Here is a 20,925-nt window from a genome sequence, read left to right on the forward strand (position 1 = left end):
AACAATCCACATTCACATTTTAAAATTACATTTCATGGCTTTTAGTTCATGGGCATAGAGAACTATTTTAAAAGAGACATACCTTTCAAAAATTTAATTGTGAGTCCAAAGTCAGACTTATTATTTACTCTATTCCCCTCAAAAATACTCAGTTATTATTTGACCGGATCTGTCAGTAGCATCATCCTTTCTATCATCAGTCAGCCAGGATCTCAACTCTAAAAATCACCAACAATGTGCCTTTGTATGCTTTTCTTACATCTAATCAATATACTCCATTCCTAGAAGAATTAGTCAACTAACCAAGTACTTATTGAGTGTATTATAACAATTAGTGGAAATAGCAGAAAACCATATTCTTGCCTGAAAGGACTGTATGATTTAGATTTAGTGACAAAATTAACATGCTCATGAAACAATTAGCAAAAAATAACAACAGATATATAATTAAATGGTACCCTATGAAATGGCAATTACAGAAATGTGGACAAAAAAGACAATCAGGAAAGAAGAAAAGGTTAGTAAATACATCTTAACAATAATAATCATGATTATGATTTAATGGCAGGTCTTTACATATTATCGTTAAACTTCACAAAATGAGTCTCTACCTTGGATCTATTTTACAGCCAATAATATTAAGGTTCAATAAAGAGCGATGGCCATCCATAGTCCTTACTGCTAGATAGTGGAAGGATTTAAGCCTAAGCTTGACCAGTTCCTGAGCTTTTTCCACACTGCAACATTGCTTTTCTGGAATTGGGTGGACTTTGACAGCTACAAAACTTTACTAGGCAGAGGAGAGGGGCGAGGCTATTCAGGCAAAGTGCACAGCATGAGATAGGGGGAGGCAGGAATCTATCCCTTCTCAATGAGCTCATAACATATATTACAGACGTTGGTGCTGGGCCTGGAATCCATGGAAAGCAAGACAGTCATGACTTCTGCCTTCGTGTCGTTTAGACTGGGGAGGGCAGCATCAATCAAATAAACATGGAACAAGCATAAAATTGTAGTTTATGTAAGTGCTTCGGAAAAGAGATACACGCCACAAGGAGAAGGCAGAATGAGAAATGTAACCTAATAAGAAAGGTCAGGGAAGGTTTTCAAGAGGCGTATAGATATGTATACGATTATTTAAATATGGAAAAAGATAGAAGACCACAGTCTCAGTGGTAGAGATTGGTCATGTGGGGTAAGATAGGAGTGGATAGTAGGAAAGGAGAAGAAATAGAAGAAAATAGCTTTCTATGATTAGAACAGAATGCACACAGTAGAAGTATGGTGACCAAATGCTATTGGTAGTTAAGTCAAGGTGGTGAAATTTTGGGTATTTTTATGCTCTTTCTTATGATTTCTGTATTATTTGAATTCTTTTTTTACAGTAAGTATGTGGTATTTATATAATTATTATAGGGCAAAATATCTTTCTTAAGAGATTGCTCTTGACAAAATTCATTTCAAAAGGAAGCAATCACTTTCAGGTTATTTGTAATCTATACTTATTTCAAAGATTCTGAAACCTGGGAACATCATAGAGAAAAAAATTGCAAGTACTCCACCAAAGTGACCATTTTGAGAACAATGCAGCTGTAAAAGGGAGAAAGCTTGCATTTAGGTAGGGGTAGTGACCATAAAGAGAGTTAGATGGATTCATAAGATGAATGAGCTGGGGGGGGAGGGGGGGGAAGAAGACAGAATTGGTTGGTGCATTGGTGGATGAGGGAGAGAGGAAACCATCCAAGAAGTAAGCTTCGTGTATTTTTAAAAGATTAGGGTTAACACTTTACTGATCTGATTTCGTCCATTTGGTGGATATTGGTGACGTCAGAAAGAATACTGCATTTATATGAATAAAAAATTCATTTAGATTCCTCAGGAATCAACTTTTATTTCGAGTAGTAATCGAGTTTTACTTTGCCATCAGCAACTGTGTTAATGGCTGATGTGAAGTGAATTGAGTAAAAATCAAAAGAGAATTCACATTCTTTATTGGGAGGAGGAGATGACAACCAGAAAAGAGTTCTCTACATAAGGTTAAAACATAAGATGATCTGAAACAGCTTGAAAGCAGAAGCCTTTAACACGAATGATTAAAGGAAACAGTAAAACTCCGTGAGTGGTCTGAAGAACAATGGAGAAAATGAGGCAAATGTAAAGTGATGGAGTGGAGGGTGGTAACGAACTAAGTCCAAAAGTAGGAGATGAATTCCACATATAACGGCAGGGTGGAGGGAGGGAAAATGTGCAAGGAATAGAAATAATGTCCACAAAGAAAAAGAATAACACCTCTACATTGTGGTGACTCCCACACTGTAAAAATCCTACATAATGATTATAAAAAGGGAAGAGATTAAGGCAGCAATTAAGGCAATTACCCCTATACTGTACATCCAAATATACTCTACTGCTAGAGAATGAAGCACCTCTTTATCAAAAGGAAAATACCTGAAAGCGATTTTTTAAATTGTCTTTGGGATATTTTGATTTCTTTCTTTCCTTTTTTTTTTTTTTTTTAATTTGAGAGAGAGAGAGAGAGAGAGAGAGAGAGAGAGCAAGGGAGAGGGGCAGAAGCGGGGGAGAGAGAGAGAATCTTAAGCAGACCCCATGCTCAGCATGGAGCCCGACATGGGTCTCAATTTCAGGACTGTGAGATCATGAGCTGAGCTGAAATCAAGAGTCAGAATGAGCTGAAATCAAGAGTCAGAAGCCTAACCAAATGAGACCCCCAAGCGCCCCTGGAATATTTTGATTTCTGGTAGGACACAATAAGTAGTGGAAAATCTGAAAATTTACTGAAGTGGCATGACAATGAGCTGGAGTTTGGTTTTTAGTTACCCCTGAGATAATCCCAGGCTCTTTCAAAATGTATGTGTGTAACCTTGGGTGAGTTACTCAACTTTCTATATCTGATTCCTGAACTGTGGGTTGTAAAGAGTAATAATACCTTTTTATGAGGTTTTTGTGAAGATTAAATAAGATGATGTAAGTGCCTGGCACATAGACAATAACTGTAACTTTTTTATTCCATTAAAAATTAAATATTTTTTTTAGAAATTATATATGAACTGCCCTGACACAAAATTTAGCTTGTCTACCGTCTTGGTCAGAGACCAATTTCTTGTAGAAATTATAACTAAAGAGAACCCATTTCCACATCACTTGAAGAAAAATCTCCTTAAAATCCTCTCCTTTATAAATCCCCTAAACTATGCTAATCTTCTTAATTATAAAGTAGATTTGTTGAGTCCTCACTTTTCCTCCAGGAAAGAATCCTCAGCTCAATCAACGCTGCAGATTGTGGAATGGCCTGATTTGGGAGAAAGTGTTGGCAGTGTCGAGGAAATGCCTTCAGAGGAAAGTAAACAATTTTAAAAGGAACTCACAGGAAACAGCCTGTCTTTTTCTCCTCATATCCTTATGAGCTAGAGATGCTCAAAGAAAGTAAATAGGTTTCAGAGATGATTGAAGTGAAAGGCACATCTGAAAAACAGGTGAATAATAAGTACATTTGATGGCCGCAGGTAGGTGCTAATGGCCAAATGGAACCAATAACTGGAAAGATAGGTCTAGTAAGATTGTAAGACTTCAGTTTTTGGTCCCTGATAATGAGACACAAAGTGTGCCTCTAAAGAATATAGTCCGAAAACGTTTCTTTTAGCCATGTTCATAGTTCCGATTTTTAAATTCTTAAGAAGTAAGGACAACACAATATGTGAGAACTGGTGGATAACTATGGAGAAGGACTAAAGGAATAAAGAACAGGTGTCACCCACAAAGTCCGCCTAAGTTTTGGAAGTCCCTGAAGAGACAGAAGAGTTGGCAGGACCACAAGGAGTGAAGACACGGCATTGCATGAGTCATTCTAGTAATATTCTAGAGTGTGGGAACACAGGGACACTGGGGGGAGACACGTCAAATGGTCAGGAAGGAAGCAGATGTAGGCAACTAGAACCCTGGACCAGCACGCTTGTTAACAGACCTCTCCCTGGCTTCATTCCTTTCCATTGTAGAGAGCTTCAGATTTCCCTGAATGACCCCACACTCAGTAGAAACTCTCTGGAGTTCAAACTGCGCCCAGCCTCTCGTCCTTTTAGGGAAGTGGATTATATTCCTCCCAAATATGAGAGGGGAGAGGAAAGTCTTTGGGACTGAGTAGGCAGGTGATCTACAAGTTCTGCCTGCCCAGCACTATTCTGAAAATACCGTCCCAATTCTCTTCCACATCGTGTTTTCCCGGAAACAATGATTTTTTTTCAGGGATGTGCACGAGACCCAAGTCAAGCTAACATAGTTCAAGATCAGAATTTTGCTGGGACTACTGGGAAAGGATAGCAACCTCTGAGAGTTTGCCAAGCTGGTGGCAATATGAACCTAGAGCTTCTAGTCTCTTCCTGACATCTCAGCAAGAGGATCTGTTCAAGAGAACAGCCAACACAGAGAAAAGAAGAGGTGGGAGTTGATGGAAGACTGATTGCTCGCACCACTGTTGGGAGTACTTGCTCCAGCACACGTAAGGCCCACCTCTGGACTTTTCAGCTACAGGAGTCAGGTGATTATTTTTCCCGTCAGCTTAATTTATGTTTCTGTCACTCACAACCAGTGAAGTCCTGCCTCCTATATTCTCTTCTGCCCCAGTGTGACTTCAGCCAAGTAGAGCTTAGGAGAAGTTGAGGAAAATCCGTAAAGAATGTTCTTGTCTCCCTTCTTAGCATCACAGTTCCTCTGACTCCATGACTCATTTGGCATATAAGCATTCTAAACTAAAATCATCGGCCATAGCTAACAGATAACTCCTGCCTCTCTCTGGGAAACAGCATACATCTGCTGGCCTTTCTCTGTTTATGCCAGGGAGGTGACTGAATGCCTCGACAGAGGTCAGCCCACAGCCTAGGTCTTACAGCTAAGTCTTGATCATGGAGCCGAAGGAAATGCTCTGTGTTCTCTGCTAGTTTGTTCTCTGGCCAGTTTGGGCCTTGTTGGAATACCTGGAACACTCTCTGGCCAGAGCTCCTTTGCCCAGTCTATATTGCTAAAACTCAACTCTGGACACCCAGTCTGCCCACTCTGTCTTACCCATTATACTCTGGAATTTGATTTTCTCTTCACTCTCTTGACATCTTGACATACAGCTACACCACTTTTGCTCTTTTCTGATTTCTTTCCTGTACTTGCTTAGCTTAGCACCTGCGATTGTGGTCTCCCCCATTCTCCAGGCACTTAGGTCTGGGTGCTGCTTTCTGAGTCTTCAGTTCCAGTAAAGATGGGACTGGTTATTTTAATAGGAAGATCTCTCTTGCCCACTATGGAAATGCTGGGAACTTTCCACTCATAGTGCGGTACAAGCTGTGCCACATACTCTGCAGACCAACCCACTGCTTATTCCTTGGGTGCTGACACTGCCTTCTTTTCCTTGTGCCCACAATATGTGTCTACTTAAGCATGTGATGAATAACTCAAGGGAGAAAGTGGCTGCCTCAACCAACTCATCAAGTTAGCATTTTGCTGTCACGCACAAATACAAGATGAACAACCTTCTGTTTCAGAAGGAACCAAATTCCACCATCTGGAACAAACCCTTTGATATCATTGCTCTCCAATTATTATGGGATTTTATCTCATCATTGGTGCATAAAACTGTCTTCAAATATTAGAAAGACTTGTCATAACATCTTTGTATTCTGCATGTCCCCAAGGAACAAAACTAAGAAAAATAAGTGAAGTTGAGAGAGAAATTTTCAGTTTCGTTTAGGAAAGAGTTTTTTAAGCTTTCAGAGCTAGCTCAAGATGGACTATGCTCTTTCAGTAGGTGGTGATATTTCTGTCACTTTGGTGTGCTTCAGTGATTTAACAAGTATTGGGTGAAATCCCAGTAATTGGCACTGAAAAAATCATCTTAGCCTGGAACGAGGAATACTCGACCTGAAGCCGGCAGTTGTCCATTTCTAGTTAAACCCGCCCCCCAACCCCCATCTGCAGGCCCTGGGAAGCTTTTCTGTGTGTTCACTCTCTGACCTAAGAGCAAAACTCCCATCTGGTCTACCATTTGGCCTATCTTAACAATCTGGAACTCCAAAGTGCAGTACTCTGAAAGAATCATTTTTGGTCCCTAGGGGATCTTTCCCCCGCCTGTGCTATGGTTAACACCACAGGGAATTATGTTAATTTATTCATGCGTTCCTCTGACTGAAAAATGTAGACAAGCTGGCTTTCTGATGAGTAAGAGCACTTCTGATGAACCATGGAAGTTTCCTCTTGACCTAATGATCTTCCTTCTATCTATTTCTGTTCTCTGATATGATGGTTTCAATTTTTAAATTATCAAAGCTGTAGATTTAGTTTTTGCTAATATTGTCTTTTGCCAAACTTAAATATTATGGGCTTTATGTATTCTTTACTAGATACTTTACTAGTAACTTTTACAAATTTGCGAAAAATGTGTGTCCAAAACCTTTGAATGGAGCCGGAAAAGATGTAATAAGGCTAATTAAAATGAGAGATTAACAATTCTTTTTCTTTTTTAAAAAAGGAAAAAAGATTAGGCATATTTGACCCAGAAAGAAGACAATTAAAATGAGGGTTGACAAAAGTCTGTGAAATCATGAAAGGCTTAATAAGGTGGCCATAACATTCTTCAGAATGTTTTGGAATATCAGATTGTGTGCACTTCGCTTAAAGTTTGAGAAAGTTAAAAATTTCAACAATATTTTGCCCTGTTGACAAAAACTTACATTTTGACCTTCTTTTTCTTTGCTATGCCATATATCCCAAGGATCATGCATAGGAAAAGCTGGATTTGTGTTCTACACTCAACCACACTACTCAAGAAAAAAACTCACGAAAATTTTCTAAATATCCAAACATAATGGAAAATATCAATGTTAAAATTAATTTTTGGATAAAAGTGATGGAAATTTAGACTTCTGATGTCTTCAAATTTTTCCTACTGTCATTCAGGTTCTTTTCATTTCTAGTCTCTGCTCTGAGTGAAATCTTCAGGACGTGTAGATTAGGAATGTAATTGCTGGCAAATCATTCATTATTAAAATTCTAATCAAACAATTAGCAGGATTCATGGAACTCTCATTAGAATGAGATTGTACCGAATTTTGAGCTTAGGCTTGCAACTGTGCAGGCCAGAAAAGTGACCAGAGCTCCCTAAACACTTTAACATAAAGGGATGTGTGGTTGATGGTTTCATTTTGAAAATACACTAAAAAAGAAATTCTCTGTGATTCAGAACTATAGATATTTACAATCTAGGTAATATCCACGTATAGAAATCTTTGCAGTATCTCAAATGTGTAAGTTCTTAGGAGACCGTGTGTCTTCGGGTTTGTTTTTGTATTTGTTGGTTACAGTCTCCTTGTATCGGGGGAGGAAATCTGACTGAAAAGACCCAAACGGCCGCAGGGCACACTTAAAGCTGCAGTGGAATCCGCGAAACATAATTTCTCAAAGGAACATACTGATTTTTTAAAATAAGAGAGCAAAGAAATGAATGGACAAGAGGAAGGGGAAAAAAACCAGGAAGCTTAATTTGTAAATTAAGATTGCTCCCTAAATGTATGTGGAGAGGGCCATATATATATTTTGAACTTGTCCAAACCTTTTGTAATCAGTGCACAGCTGTATGTGTGTGGTTTGTTCACTGAAAAGCTACCTATAAACACATGGTATCTGAGAATCTCTAGGTTTACCTGATAGGTTTTTTATGTCCTTTTACAAGGAATAGTGTACTTATTTTTGATATTTAAAATATCTTAATGATGTGGTACTACAGGCACAGTTACAATGACATCTCTAAGTAATATCCGCTGTTCATGATTGAGCACAATGTTTTAGGAGCACAATATTTTGAGACTGTTCTTCATGAGAAAAAAAGGGGAGAATTCAGTAGCGAGATATGTTCTCAATATTTCCCTTCCTTATTGCCAAATATTTTCAGAGTGGACACGGCACTTTTAAAACACGGCAAATATAGGGGCACCCGGGTGGCTCAGTCAGTTGAGTGTCTGACTTCGGCCCAGGTCGTGATCCTGCACGTTGTGGGTTCAGGCCCCGCGTCGGGCTCTGTGCTGACAGCTCAGAATCTGGAGCCTCCTTCAGATTCTGTGTCTCCCTCTCTCTCTGCCCCTCCCCCACTCTATCTCCCCCAAATAAATAAACATTAAAAAAATTATTTAAAACACGGCAAATATAATATTTATAGCAAAGAGAAAAGTTTCCAGAGATGGCAGAAATGAGTGGAGGTAATACTGTGTTAGCATATACTTTTGCAAGAAAGAGAATCTTACTCAAATAAGCTCAAGAAAATGCAGTATATTAAGTGGATCGTGATTTAATAGACTCCAAGATGAAGTTAAACCACCAGACATCAGGAGGGGCAGGAACCAGGCACCGCTAGGGGCCTTAGCAGCAGACGTTCATTGTATCTGAATCTGATGGTTCACCATAAACATGAGACAGTGAGTCTGAATGACATTGTCTAGCCTATGTATAAATTGGCTCCTTCAGGCCAAGCTGTACCCTTGATCAAATTAGGATGGTTGGTGATGCTGAGCATACAAGAACATATTTTATTAGAAGTCATGTGGAAGGGGAAAAAAAATATGGCATATAGTACAATCACTAAAATAATTGAAACTTGGATCATGCAAAGACAAAAGTTATCACTTGCTTGAAATATAGCTCTGAAATTTCTGTGTCAATGTTTGAATTAATCTCCTTAAAAGATCAAAGCCTGACACTGACATTCTTTTTTTTTTTTTAAAGGAATTTCATGAATACAATTCTGAAGTCTCTAACATATTTTAGCTCCAGATTAGGTTGACCACCATTATCAGAAAACAGTTACCAGAAAACACTTAAGTGTTTTTACTAATGCATCTATGAAAGCAACTGGTAGTAATAATTACTCCTTTGGACTTACTGTATAAATCATTGCATATAATTCTTTAGCAATTAATGTAATCTTAAGGCTATGCCAAGTAATTTCAACTAATAAATATATAAATAAAATAGCAAAATCAGGCCAATAAGGTTTACTGAAAACTTTAGTTTTCATCAATATGAATAAATGTGTTTTGAAAAACCTCTGCGACACCTAAGATTGCTATTATGACACGCAATAATTGTTCCAAACCTGAATATTGTTAAAACTTTAATAGCAAGTATAACGAGGAATAAGTAATCAACATACATAATGGAGTATTAGCATCTTAACCTCCAACATCTGAGCCATAAAGGGAGCCTCTGCTCTTTCTTTCACTCAGGTATTAGTTCTGAGAATGGTTCACATGGCTTCCTTCCTTCCATGCATAAACATTATTCCCTAGCAGCAATATAAGAATTGGGCTAACATTCGTGACCTTTCTCCACCTTCGCCCCCGCCCCCCCCCCCCAACTTAGCTCTGTCCTTCAGGAGAACCACAATAACCTACAAAGATGTTGCTCCCTGGCTTAAGTACTTTAAGGGCATTTCCTGGCCTGCAGTTTAAACTTGAAGCACTTTTGCATCTCAGAGCGCACACCCCTTCTTGCCTGGCCCATTCCTCCCCTTCCAGATTTTTCTCCTCCCGCTCTCAGCCTTACAATTGATGATGCTGATAACATGAATACTTGTTTGTTACTCCCATCCACCTTATACTTTCAGATCCTTTCTTATGCTTTTTCCTCTAGTTGGAATATTCCCTCATTCCATTCTTTACCTAATTAGTTTCTGCTCTCCCATAAAGACTCAGCTCCTGGCTACCTAATCCTAGGAACATTCCTAGAGTTTATCAAACTAGGCTAAAATTCCCCACCCCACTGTGTTATCCCACAGTGTCCTGTATATACCTCAGTCACAGTGGCTATGATATCATAAAAATGACTTGTTAGTGGGTCTATTGTTTCACAAACTATAAGCGGGTTCCATGTTATACCAACCCACACCCACTAGGGACTTAGATTTGTTGAACAGAATGAAACTTCTGACACAGTTATCAGCTAATGAAGCTGTTTCATAGGGAATTTGAAATTCCAACAGAAGAAACTTACGGACCGAGTATTTAAAAAATTTTCCACTGCTTGAGGAAAGTGAATTTAATCTTTTAATTTTTCTTATTAGTTCGCCACAGAAAAGAGTCTATGCCTCGATGTTGCCCAAGAGCATTTTCTTGGCAAACTGGCTCACTGCCTGGAACCATCTCGACACTTTGCCTAAAGCAAGACAGTGATTGTTCAAATAGGATACGTACTGATGGGTCTCCAGGCATGGCTGAAATGACGCATTTTCCACATTAGAATTCTGTAATCACGACTGTTACAAATAATGTGATTTGGATCAATTACCCAAATCAAACAGCACGTTTCTGTTGTTCTATATCCTAAATCCCTCATTAGTATAGTAAGAATATAAATAGAAGCTTTATAAATGCTATACTAATGAAAAGGAAGGACCTACATATGTAAGATAAATAAAATAGATCACTGTATACATTGACTATTCAGCAAAAAATTCTGTGTCCTCTATTACCTGCATGTCTCAGGTAATAGTGGTTTGGAGTTAAGCACATCTGAATTGTCCAGAAAATCGCTGCAGTTCCACATTTCACTAAGCTAGTATAAGAATGGCCTCAGGACAAGTTTTAGATGAAGCGAACTGAGATGAAACTAGAAAGAAGGTAAAATTCTACTTTCTTATTAATGACACACTTAGAATTATCTCTAATCTTTGCTTTTGTTTTACATTCTGCACACTCTAAAGCTACTTTAATTGGGCTCCCTACAGAAAATCACTGTTTTGCAATTCAGTACTCAGTTTTTCAGAGTATTTCCATTACTAAAGAGGGGGTATCTCAAAAGTAAACACACAGAGGGGTGTCTGGGTGGCTTAGTGGGTTAGGCAACCAACTCTTGATTTCCATGAAGGTCACTATCTTGATCTCACCCTTCGGTTCCTGGTTGGTTCTTCAGACCCAGACTACATCCAGCTAGCTGTGTGCTAACAGCTCAGAGGAGGCTTGAGATTCTCTCTCTCTTTCTGCCCCTCCCCTGGGCATGTGTGCACTCGTGTGTGCACTCACGCAAGTGCACTCTCTATCTCCCTCTCAAAATAAATAAACTTCAAAACAGAGTCAACATACAGAAGTAAACATTACAAATGTGCCCTTTACGTATTTCCTCACTCTCTCCTGCATCAGTACTTACTTGTTCACACCTTCTCTACATCACTTACAGAATCCAATGATAAAAAGTTCCTTACTTGGTGTTATGTGTATCAATGGTATGGAAAAGCTCATGTAATTCTTCTCCACTCAGAACACCATCTGCAAAATACGCTTTGAATTCTTCAAAGGACAATTTTCCATCATCTGAAACGGTAAGAACACACAGAAGATAAGCAAATCATTTCAACTTTGTATATTGTTTTGTCTTTTAATTTTAAAATCTTGGCTCAAATGCTTATGCCGGTTTATTTGTGCATGTACACACATTTATTTAAAAAGAAGGAGGGGCGCCTGGGTGGCTCAGTTGGTTGAGTATCCGACTTTGCCTTAGGTCATGATCTCATGGTTTGTGAGTTCGAGCCCCATGTTGGGCTCGGTGCTGACAGCTCAGAGCCTGGAGCCGGCTTCCGATTCTGTGTCTCCCTCTCTCTCTGCCTCTTCCCTACTCACAATCTGCCTCTCTCTGTCTCTCAAAAATGAATAAACGTCAAAAAGAACTTTAAAAAATAAAAAAGAAAGAATAATTGAAGGTGTTAAAAAGAAAAATAATTTAATACATTTTTATAGTACATGGACTTCAGACATTTACTCCCTGATGAAATAAGTCTTCATGGTTTTAAGTATGTTTGGGTTCATTTATTTTTACATTTAACAAGCAATTTAACTAAATATACCAAAAATATATCCGCACAAACAAATAAAAGCCTAATACAGAGTCAATTATTCAGATGTTCTGTCTTCATCTATAGGACCTAGCAGGTTACAGAATAAACAGATGTTTAATAAGTGAATACTGATTATTTAAAAAAATTTTTTTTAATGTTTTATTTATTTTTGAGACAGAGAGAGACAGAGCATGAATGGGGGAGGGGCAGAGAGAGAGGGAGACACAGAATCCGAAGCAGGCTCCAGGCTCCGAGCCATCAGCCCAGAGCCGACTCAGGGCTCGAACTCACGGACTGCGAGATCGTGACCCGAGCTGAAGTTGGACGCTTAACCGACTGAGCTACCCAGGCGCCCCAAGTGAATACTGTTAAATAATCATGTAGATTTCAGAATTGTTATTGCAATCCAACAAACTGTGTTCATTCCTTTATGATTCAAACAAATGAACACGTTTAAACACAAACATTTTACTTATTGTGGGATACAAAAGTAAATGACAACCAAATCAGGGAGTCTAATAAAAAGAGATAAGAGGCGTAGGCATAAGCGTAAATATGTTACACAGTAAAACACAGTAAGTGCAATAAGAGATACACTTTGGAATGTATGGGAGTCGGGGCAATACAAGATCTTTCATTTGGGGGCACGAGCAGTGTTAGTAACTTTTGCATGTGACTTTCAATAACAGGTAAATCTGGATAAGCAGAGATGGAAGAAACACATTAATAACAGATGAAAGTAAAAGATCTCTACATGATACAGCAGCACAGAATGTAAGGGAGTGAATGGACATGAGCGAAAAGGAAAGCATCCTTCCTTCTGTGCAAGAAGCTGGTTTGCTAGTTATTTCAGGAAGCTGCCAGATGACTTACGTGATGGAACGATCCTCTCCCTTTACAAAGAGACAGCAGCGGACTAAGGAGGAGGAACTCAGGGTCACAAAACTCCTGCCGTGTGGTCCTACCAACACTATACTGAACAAAGTGGAGTTTGTCTTTGAGAAAAAGATGATAAGATTTAGTAGGATTGGACCTTCAAGACCCGCTGAGCTTATTTTTTCCTCTAAAGATGGCCCACAGACCAGTTTAATTCAGTTAAAATGTGGATTCCTGGGCCCTACTAGAGAATCCGAATCTCAGAGAGGGCACGGAGGGGTGAGGCAGCGAAGGAATCAGGATTTTTCGTGACCTGTGAGACTCTTCCCCACAGTAACGCTTAAAATAAAGGACACAACAGACTTAATCACTGAATGACCTTCTTTCTCAGATACACTTTCAAAAATCCTTATTTGCAAAATATAAATTTAAAGACTCTTCAGAGTTTTAAAATTGTGTATCATTTTACTTTTTAACTTAATAAGTGAATTAAACCAATCTTCTGGTTAATTCTCGGCGATAGCTAACTGGGCAGAAATGGCACGAGAGGTCACAAAAAACCTGATCTGCATAATTCACAGAATGAGTTCCTCACTCCTAGAGGCTCGCTGGACCAGCCTACCTCAGTCTAGCTCTGTCATTCAAACACTGAAGCAATCCATCGTAAAATAAAGTTGAATCCACCAGGCTCATCAATTTTATATTTTGTATTGTATTGTCCACTTTTGTATTTATGCTTTTGGATGGGCTGTTTTAGTGTCATTGTCACAAATGACTATTTTAAACTTTGGTTCCATGTAACCTGATGTACATTCCACACTAGATGATAGGATAGTATCTCTACTGTGTATCGCCTTATTTTGACAAAAAATATGTCACCAGGTTGGGGAACTGGACACAAACCACATCTAGGTATATGTGAAAGAAAGGTAAGAAAGGGGAAGGAAGGAAGGAAGGAAGGAAGGAAGGAAGGAAGGAAGGAAGGACAGAAGGACGGACAGAAGGATGGAAGGAAGGAAGGAAGGAAGGAAGGAAGGAAGGAAGGACGGACAGAAGGAAGAAAGGAAGGAAAGAAGGAAGGAAGGATGGACGGAAGGAAAGAAGGGGGAGGGAGGGAGAAAGACAGAAACCAACCCACTATTTCCAACTCTACCATGGAAATTTGTAACAAATGTAATACATACATATTCATAATGGAATATGTTTTCCTTGGTGAGTATTTAATGGTTCTCAGGCGGGCTGAACCAGGCTATTAGAAAACTTAAGCTGCCTGAGCACCCTATGGACAGGGTAAGCCTCTGTAATACTGCTTTATAATCACCATAAGTAGGGAAGTTCCAGTGATAATGTAAACACTATCAAATAAATGCACTGAACAACAAGTGCTCTGATGATTCTATGAGGGCTAAAAACCTTTTTGCTTTGTAATTCTTATTAGAATAAATATTATAAGAAAAAGCAGTCACTCAATTATAGTCCTGACTTGAAGGATGGAAACTATATTTTGAAAGCCAGTTTTTACCACGTTCAAGACTCCTGGAAGTCTTAAATTCAGGCTGCCATACTTTTAAATAAGGAATTGTAAAGAGTTACTTTGGAATATTTGTAGACTAATGCCTTAATGTCAGACAAAAGTATTACAGCTTTTTTTAAAGTTTAGTTATTTGAGAGAGAGAGAAAGAGAGAGAGAGAGAGAGCAGAGGAGGGGCAGAGAGAGGGAGAGAGAAAGAATCCCAAGCAGGCTCCTTGCCATCAGCACAGAGCCCTATGCGGGGCTCAAACCCATGAACCATGAGATCATGACCTGAGCTGAAACCAAGAGTCAGATGCTTAACAACTGAGCCACCGAGGTGCCCCTACATTATTTTTTTGAAGGAAAAGGAGACAAAATACCCCTATCTAGTGTGTTCTGCATTAACCAAACAATTTTAATATTTTATTAAAATATTTGTTTTCGTCTTCAATTTTCCTGCTCTTTTCTTTTTTTCTTTTTTTTAATTTTTTTTTAACGTTTGTTTATTTTTGAGACAGAGACAGAGCATGAACGGGGGAGGGGCGGAGAGGGAGAGGGAGACACAGAATCAGAAGCAGGCTCCAGGCTCTGAGCCATCAGCCCAGAGCCCGACACGGGGCTCGAACTCATGGACCAGACCGTGAGATCGTGACCTGAGCTGAAGTCGGACGCTTAACCGACTGAGCCACCCAGGCGCCCCGCTGCTCTTTTCTTTTGAAATGGAACACAATTAAACTTTGATTTATACTGGTTTGGCTCACAGACTAGCCAAATCTTGTGATATCTGATATACTATGATAATAAATCTTTTAACATTTACCACCAAAGGGTACAGGTTTTTCAGCTTTTTCTATTTGAATTGCATGCTTTCCCTGAGTTTGTCCTGAGCACAGCTGGCCCCTCTCTGTTTTATTTTTAAAGTATTCTGGTCTTGGGGTGCCTGGGTGGCTTGGTTGAGTGGTTCAACTCTTGATTTTAGCTTAGGTCATGATGCCAGGGTCGTGGGATCAAGCTCCACTTCAGGCTCTGTGCTGACTGTAAAGACTGCTAAAGATTCTCTCTCTCCTCTCTCTCTCTCTCTCTCTCTCTCTCTCTCCACCCCCCGCCTGTCCCACACCCTCTCCCCCATCCCCTACCCACACACTCTTTTTTTCTCTAAAATAATAAATTTTTAAAAAATGAAGTATTCTGGTCTTATACTCTACATTCCATTAATTTTTGAGATGGAGGTAGCAGAGTGCAATTGCTTACAGCAGTCTTAGAACAAAGAAACTCTTGAGTTTTTAACACAGATTTGGCATTTACTAGTATAGCACTTTCATCCATTCTCTCATGAGTTTTTTACTTAGACCCTACTATGTCCCCACGCTGTTTTATGCTAAGAATATAGGTAGGCAAGCCCTTAAGGATTTTGTAATTATGATGGATGTTATAGCAAATAAACAGCCAAATACCACATGATAAGGGCAATTCTAGGGGACACAGGATGATGGGGGACCATGTAGAAAAGAAAGCTAACCCAGATGTAAGTGTACAGGGAAGGCTTCCCAAACTGTATGACATTTCAGCTGAGATACAAATGAAAAATAGGGGTTAAGGGGGAAATATGTGTAAAGGGGAAGAGTATTCCAGGTAGAGGAAATGCCAACTACAAAGCTAGGAGGCAAGAAACAATATAGGTTGGGACCTGAAAAGAAAAAATCAGATCTAATGTACAACAATATGACTACAGTTAACGATACTGTATTGCATACTTGAAATTTTCTAAGACTGCAGATGTTGAGTGTTTTTACCATAAAAAAAGAGTAATTATGTGAGGTGATGAGTATGTTAAGTAGCTTTATTGTACCGAATATTTCACAACACATATGTATATCGAATTATCAAGTTGTATACTTTAAACACATATAATCTTAAATTGTCAACTATGCATCAATAAAGCTTGGAGAAAAGACAACATGCTGAGTGGGAAGATGGAGAAGCCGAGAGTTAGACACAGAGAGTCAATATCATGAAAAACCACAAAAACCATGGCAATGATACCTGAATTTACCCCAAGAGGAGCCACTGTCTTATTAGAAACTTTGATGTGGTTACCAGTGGGTAGAATGGAGTGGAGAGGTGTGCCATCAGATGAGAAGACACATTAGAGGTCACTGCAGTAGTTAGAGTAAGAATCAATGGTGATGTAAACTTCAGTAGAGACAGTAAGGACGCAAGGTAAGCAGCCAGATTAGTAATTTGTTTCAGAACTAGAATCAACAGCAACTGGTGATCAGTTAGAGGTGATAGATGAGAGGGAACAATAAGTCAAAAATGATACCCTTCCAGCACAGAGTAATCAGATGGTTGATATCTCCATTCATTGCCAAGGCAAAAAGCATGGGGTAGAGTGCTCTTTGACCTATTGAAATTAGATGTACCTGTTGGAATAATGAGAGGCATCCAGCAAGCAGGAGTGTCATATGGGTATAGAAAAGGAGAAGCAGATGGGGCGCCTGGGTGGCTCAGTCAGTTAAGCATCCAACTTCAGCGCAGGTCGTGATCTCATGCTACGTGGGTTTGAGCCCCAAGTGGGGCTCTGTGCTGACAGCTCAGAGCCTGGATCCTGCTTCAGATTCTGTGTCTCCCTCTCTCTCTGCCCCTCCCCTGCTCATACTCTGTCTCTCTCTCAGAAATAAAGAAACATTAAAAATTAAAAAAAAAAAAAAAAAGAAAAGGAGAAGGAGAGAGAGGAAGATGAAGAGATACTTGGGAATTATCAATACATACTAATTGAGGTCCTAGAAGTGAGTTCATGCTCCCAAGGAAAATGCTTACAGTGAGAAAGAAGAGGACCCGGAACAGAATTTGGAAATGCCAACTAAATCTTTTAAGTTTCAGATTTTATAAATGCTTGGTGACTGCAAGGATCAAGAGGCTATAGAGAAAACACTCAGCACAGTACCTAGCACATAGTTAAGAGTCCAACAACGGTAGATACAATTTTTGGATGGATTTACGTGTTTCGTATTGCTAAGCCAAGACCATTATGTATTATTAATTCTCATTTTGTTCTCTTTCTTGAAAAGTATTTATTGAGAACACACAGAATAATGGGTATTTGATATGTTTATTTAAAAATAGAAATTTTAGGGGCGCCTGGGTGGCGCAGTCGGTTAAGCGTCCGACTTCAGCCAGGTCACGATCTCGCAGTCCGTGAGTTCGAGCCCCGCGTCAGGCTCTGGGCTGGTGGCTCAGAGCCTGGAGCCTGTTTCCGATTCTGTGTCTCCCTCTCTCTCTGCCCCTACCCCGTTCATGCTCTGTCTCTCTCTGTCCCAAAAATAAATAAACGTTGAAAATAAATTTTAAAATAGAAATTTTAGGGGCGTCTGGGTGGCTCAGTCAGTTAAGCGCCCGACTTCGGCTCAGGTCATGATCTCGCAGTCTGTGGGTTCGAGCCCCCTGTCAGGCTTTGTGCTGACAGCTCGGAGCCTGGAGCCTGTTTCAGATGCTGTGTCTCCCTCTTTCTCTGACCCTCCACTGTTCATGCTCTCTCTCTCTCTGTCTCAAAAATAAATAAACATTAACAAAAAATTTTTAAAAAATAAATAAAAATAAAAATAGAAATTTTCATTTATGTTCTTACGTAATAAGTTTTTATATATCCTAGAGCTGGTGCTTCTTTGAAAAAAAAAAGAGTCTCTTTAAACACTCATTTAATTTTGCCTTCAAGTTTTTTTTCCTTTCACAAATATGCCAACAACTAGAGCATTGATCTCAGCATTTCCCGCCCCTGCCACTATCACGATTTTAATCTAGTTTTTGTGATCATTTAAATGGTTATTCTCTCAAAACACTGGATTTTCTCTCATGTATTTATTTAACATTTTTGAACTTTAAATATTGTAGTTTATCAAGATTAAAACACCAAAAACGTCTTCAAAAATGACAGCAGCATCCTTGTACAAAATGAACCCCTGGAAAGCATTACTGAGTTTAGCACACAAAGAATAGCATATACTTCACATACACACGCAGATTTTTAGAGGCAGAAATAAAAAATATCAACCTTGTGTCTAAAATGATACTTAAATTGTAAATTAGGAAAAAAATAATGTTAATATTTGATTAAATATAACAGATTAAACACTTTCTATTAAATGTACATATCACTTTATACATTGCTTTAATATTATTGTGCATTAACTTCCTTATCTCTACATAGCCCCCACCTGTCAAACTTATAATATTATAAATGTGATTTAAAACAAGTTACTGACAATATATACATGGAAATGAAATAGAAACTCTGCTGATTTCAGCTCTGATACGTCAAGACCTTAGCCATTATCGCTTCTGTCCTTAGAACAGCAAAAATCTGAATAGACTGAAAATCACTGACTTTTCTCGGACTCATCCGAGAACTGAGGTCGCAGGGCAAACCACTCTCCAAAATCTGAGAAACGGGCAAAACCAGAGAATCCTGGCCAAGATCTGCTTACCCGGAGCAGAAGAGACTGGAGCCCTAAACTGACAGGAACACTTACATGGTCATTTTGATGGCTGCTGGAGGCTGGGTACAGACTAGCATAGGAGGGGGAAACTGCTTCAGTCATTAGGGAGCTTCCGCACTTTCGTGGGTTTTACCCCCAGGAACCCTACCAGGTTCTCATAGTGAGGAGACAAAAAAAAAAAAAAAAAGAACAACTTGTAGCTCTGAAAGAGGGAAGAGCAAAGGGAATCATGAAATATACCCAGAGTGCTCTTCATGACAATGTCTACTCTTCAGGGGCAAAGGTTTTTACCAGAACCCTATCCCATTTGGGGAAAGGACGTTTCTCTCACTGCAGACCCCTCTAGGCTTCATATCAAATATGGTTAAGGGAAGCTAAGAAACACTTGTGAAGGTCAGAGCCCAGAAACACAGACCCAATAAAAGACTGAGATTTAATCATAAGAATATAGAACACATCTGCTCCTCCATTCCTTACTATCAAGCAAACATGGATCCCCTATAAATACAGAGGACTACAGGAGAAAGAGCTGGAAGACTCAGCTTCCTTTTGAGGAGGAGGACTTAGGGAAGCTCAAGCAAATGGGGGAGACAAAAAGACGAGAAATTTGAAGACTTTAGCAATCAGAGCAAACATTAAACACTGCCCAACTCCTAGCCAGCCAGATTAACATAATTTCTCAAGCTAGAAACCTATTAATTTCATTTCCTATTACCTGATAGGTCACGATTGGCTTTCACAAAAATATTATCAGGAATGCTAACATGCAAGAAAAAGCACAGTCTGAATATACAAAGCAAGCATTAGAACCAGACCAGATCTGATACAGATGTTGGAACTGTCAAACAAGAAATTCTAAATAACTATGATTTATAGGTTAAGGGGTCTAATGGAGAAAAAGAGAAGAGATGGGTAATGTAAACAGAGAGGTGGGAACTCTAAGGAAAAAAAAAATCAAGAGATCAAAAACACAGAAATGAAGAATTCCTCTAATGGGCTCATCAGTGAACTTGATATAGCTGAGAAAAGAATCAGCTTGAAAAAAATAAAATAAAACAAAACCTGAACAGAACATCTAAGCACTCTGAGAAATTTCAAAAGGTGTTACATACATGCAACTGGTGAAGAAGAAAAGGGAGTACAGAGCAGAAGAAATATCTGAAACAATAATAATAATGGCTAAGAACTTTCCAAAGTTAATGACAGAAACCAAACTACAGATCCAAGAAGCTCAGAAAGCACCAAATAGGATAAATTCTTGCCTTGACATCCCCCCACTCTGACCTAAGCAATGCTATACATAGGCATATCATACTCAAACTACAGAATGCCAGGGGCGCCTGGGTAGTTTGGTCGGTTAGGCGTCCGATTTCGGCTCAGGTCATGATCTCACGGTCCATGAGTTCGAGCCCCGCATCGGGCTCTGTGCTGATAGCTCAGAGCTGGAGCCTGTTTCAGATTCTGTGTCTCCCTCTCTCTCTGCTCCTCCCCTGTTCGTGCTCTGTCTCTGTCTCAAAAATAAATAAACGTTAAAAAAAAAACAAACTACAGAATGCCAAAGACAAAGAGGAAATTTAGAAAGAGAAAGAAAAAGAATTAATCTACAGTCTATATAAAGACCAAGAATAAAAATTAAAATTACAGTGGACTTCTTATCAGAAACCATGCAAGCAAAAAGTGTGGAGTGAAATATTTAGTGTTGAAAGAAAAGCCCCATAATATAGAATTTTATATCCAGTGAAATTCTTCAAAAACAAAGGCAAAAATAGAGACCTTCTCGGATGAACAAAACTGAAGAAATTCATTGCCAGTGGAACTTCTCTGTGAGAAGTGTTAAAAGAAGTTCTTAGGGAGAAGGAAAGTGATACAGATCAGAAACTCAGATCCATATAAAGAATAGTGTCAGAGAAGGAATAAATGGAAATAAAATATTTTGGTATTTTTATTATTCTGAGTTAATCTAAGAGATAACTCTATAAAGTAATAATACTAACAACATGTTGGTAATTATAGCATATGGATAAATGAGATAAATTATATCAGTTCATAAGGAACAGAAGGAAGCACTGGAAATATTCCATTGTAAGGTATGTGTATTACTTATAAAGTGGTATAGTGTTATTTGAAGGTATATTTAGATTAGTAATAAATTAAATATTGCA

The 20,925-nt window shown here is 38.9% G+C and overlaps 1 protein-coding gene and 1 long non-coding RNA gene across 3 annotated transcripts in view; one reads left to right on the top strand and one right to left on the bottom strand.

Moving 5' to 3' along the window:
• NECAB1 (N-terminal EF-hand calcium binding protein 1) overlaps positions 1-20,925 on the bottom strand; it is a 196,827-nt gene that overhangs the window by 147,744 nt on the left and 28,158 nt on the right. For both annotated transcript variants that reach the window (XM_045454282.1, XM_045454281.1), the window contains exon 3: positions 11,249-11,357. In XM_045454282.1, coding sequence (XP_045310238.1) covers positions 11,249-11,357 — 109 coding nt within the window. The remainder of the gene's footprint in view (positions 1-11,248; positions 11,358-20,925) is intronic.
• LOC123585812 lies at positions 11,263-13,119 on the top strand. The gene is made up of 2 exons (XR_006706434.1): positions 11,263-11,365; positions 12,568-13,119. It is a non-coding gene; the product is annotated as an uncharacterized LOC123585812 (long non-coding RNA).

Source organism: Leopardus geoffroyi, chromosome C3, assembly GCF_018350155.1.
Source record: "Leopardus geoffroyi isolate Oge1 chromosome C3, O.geoffroyi_Oge1_pat1.0, whole genome shotgun sequence".
NCBI lineage: Eukaryota > Metazoa > Chordata > Mammalia > Carnivora > Felidae > Leopardus > Leopardus geoffroyi.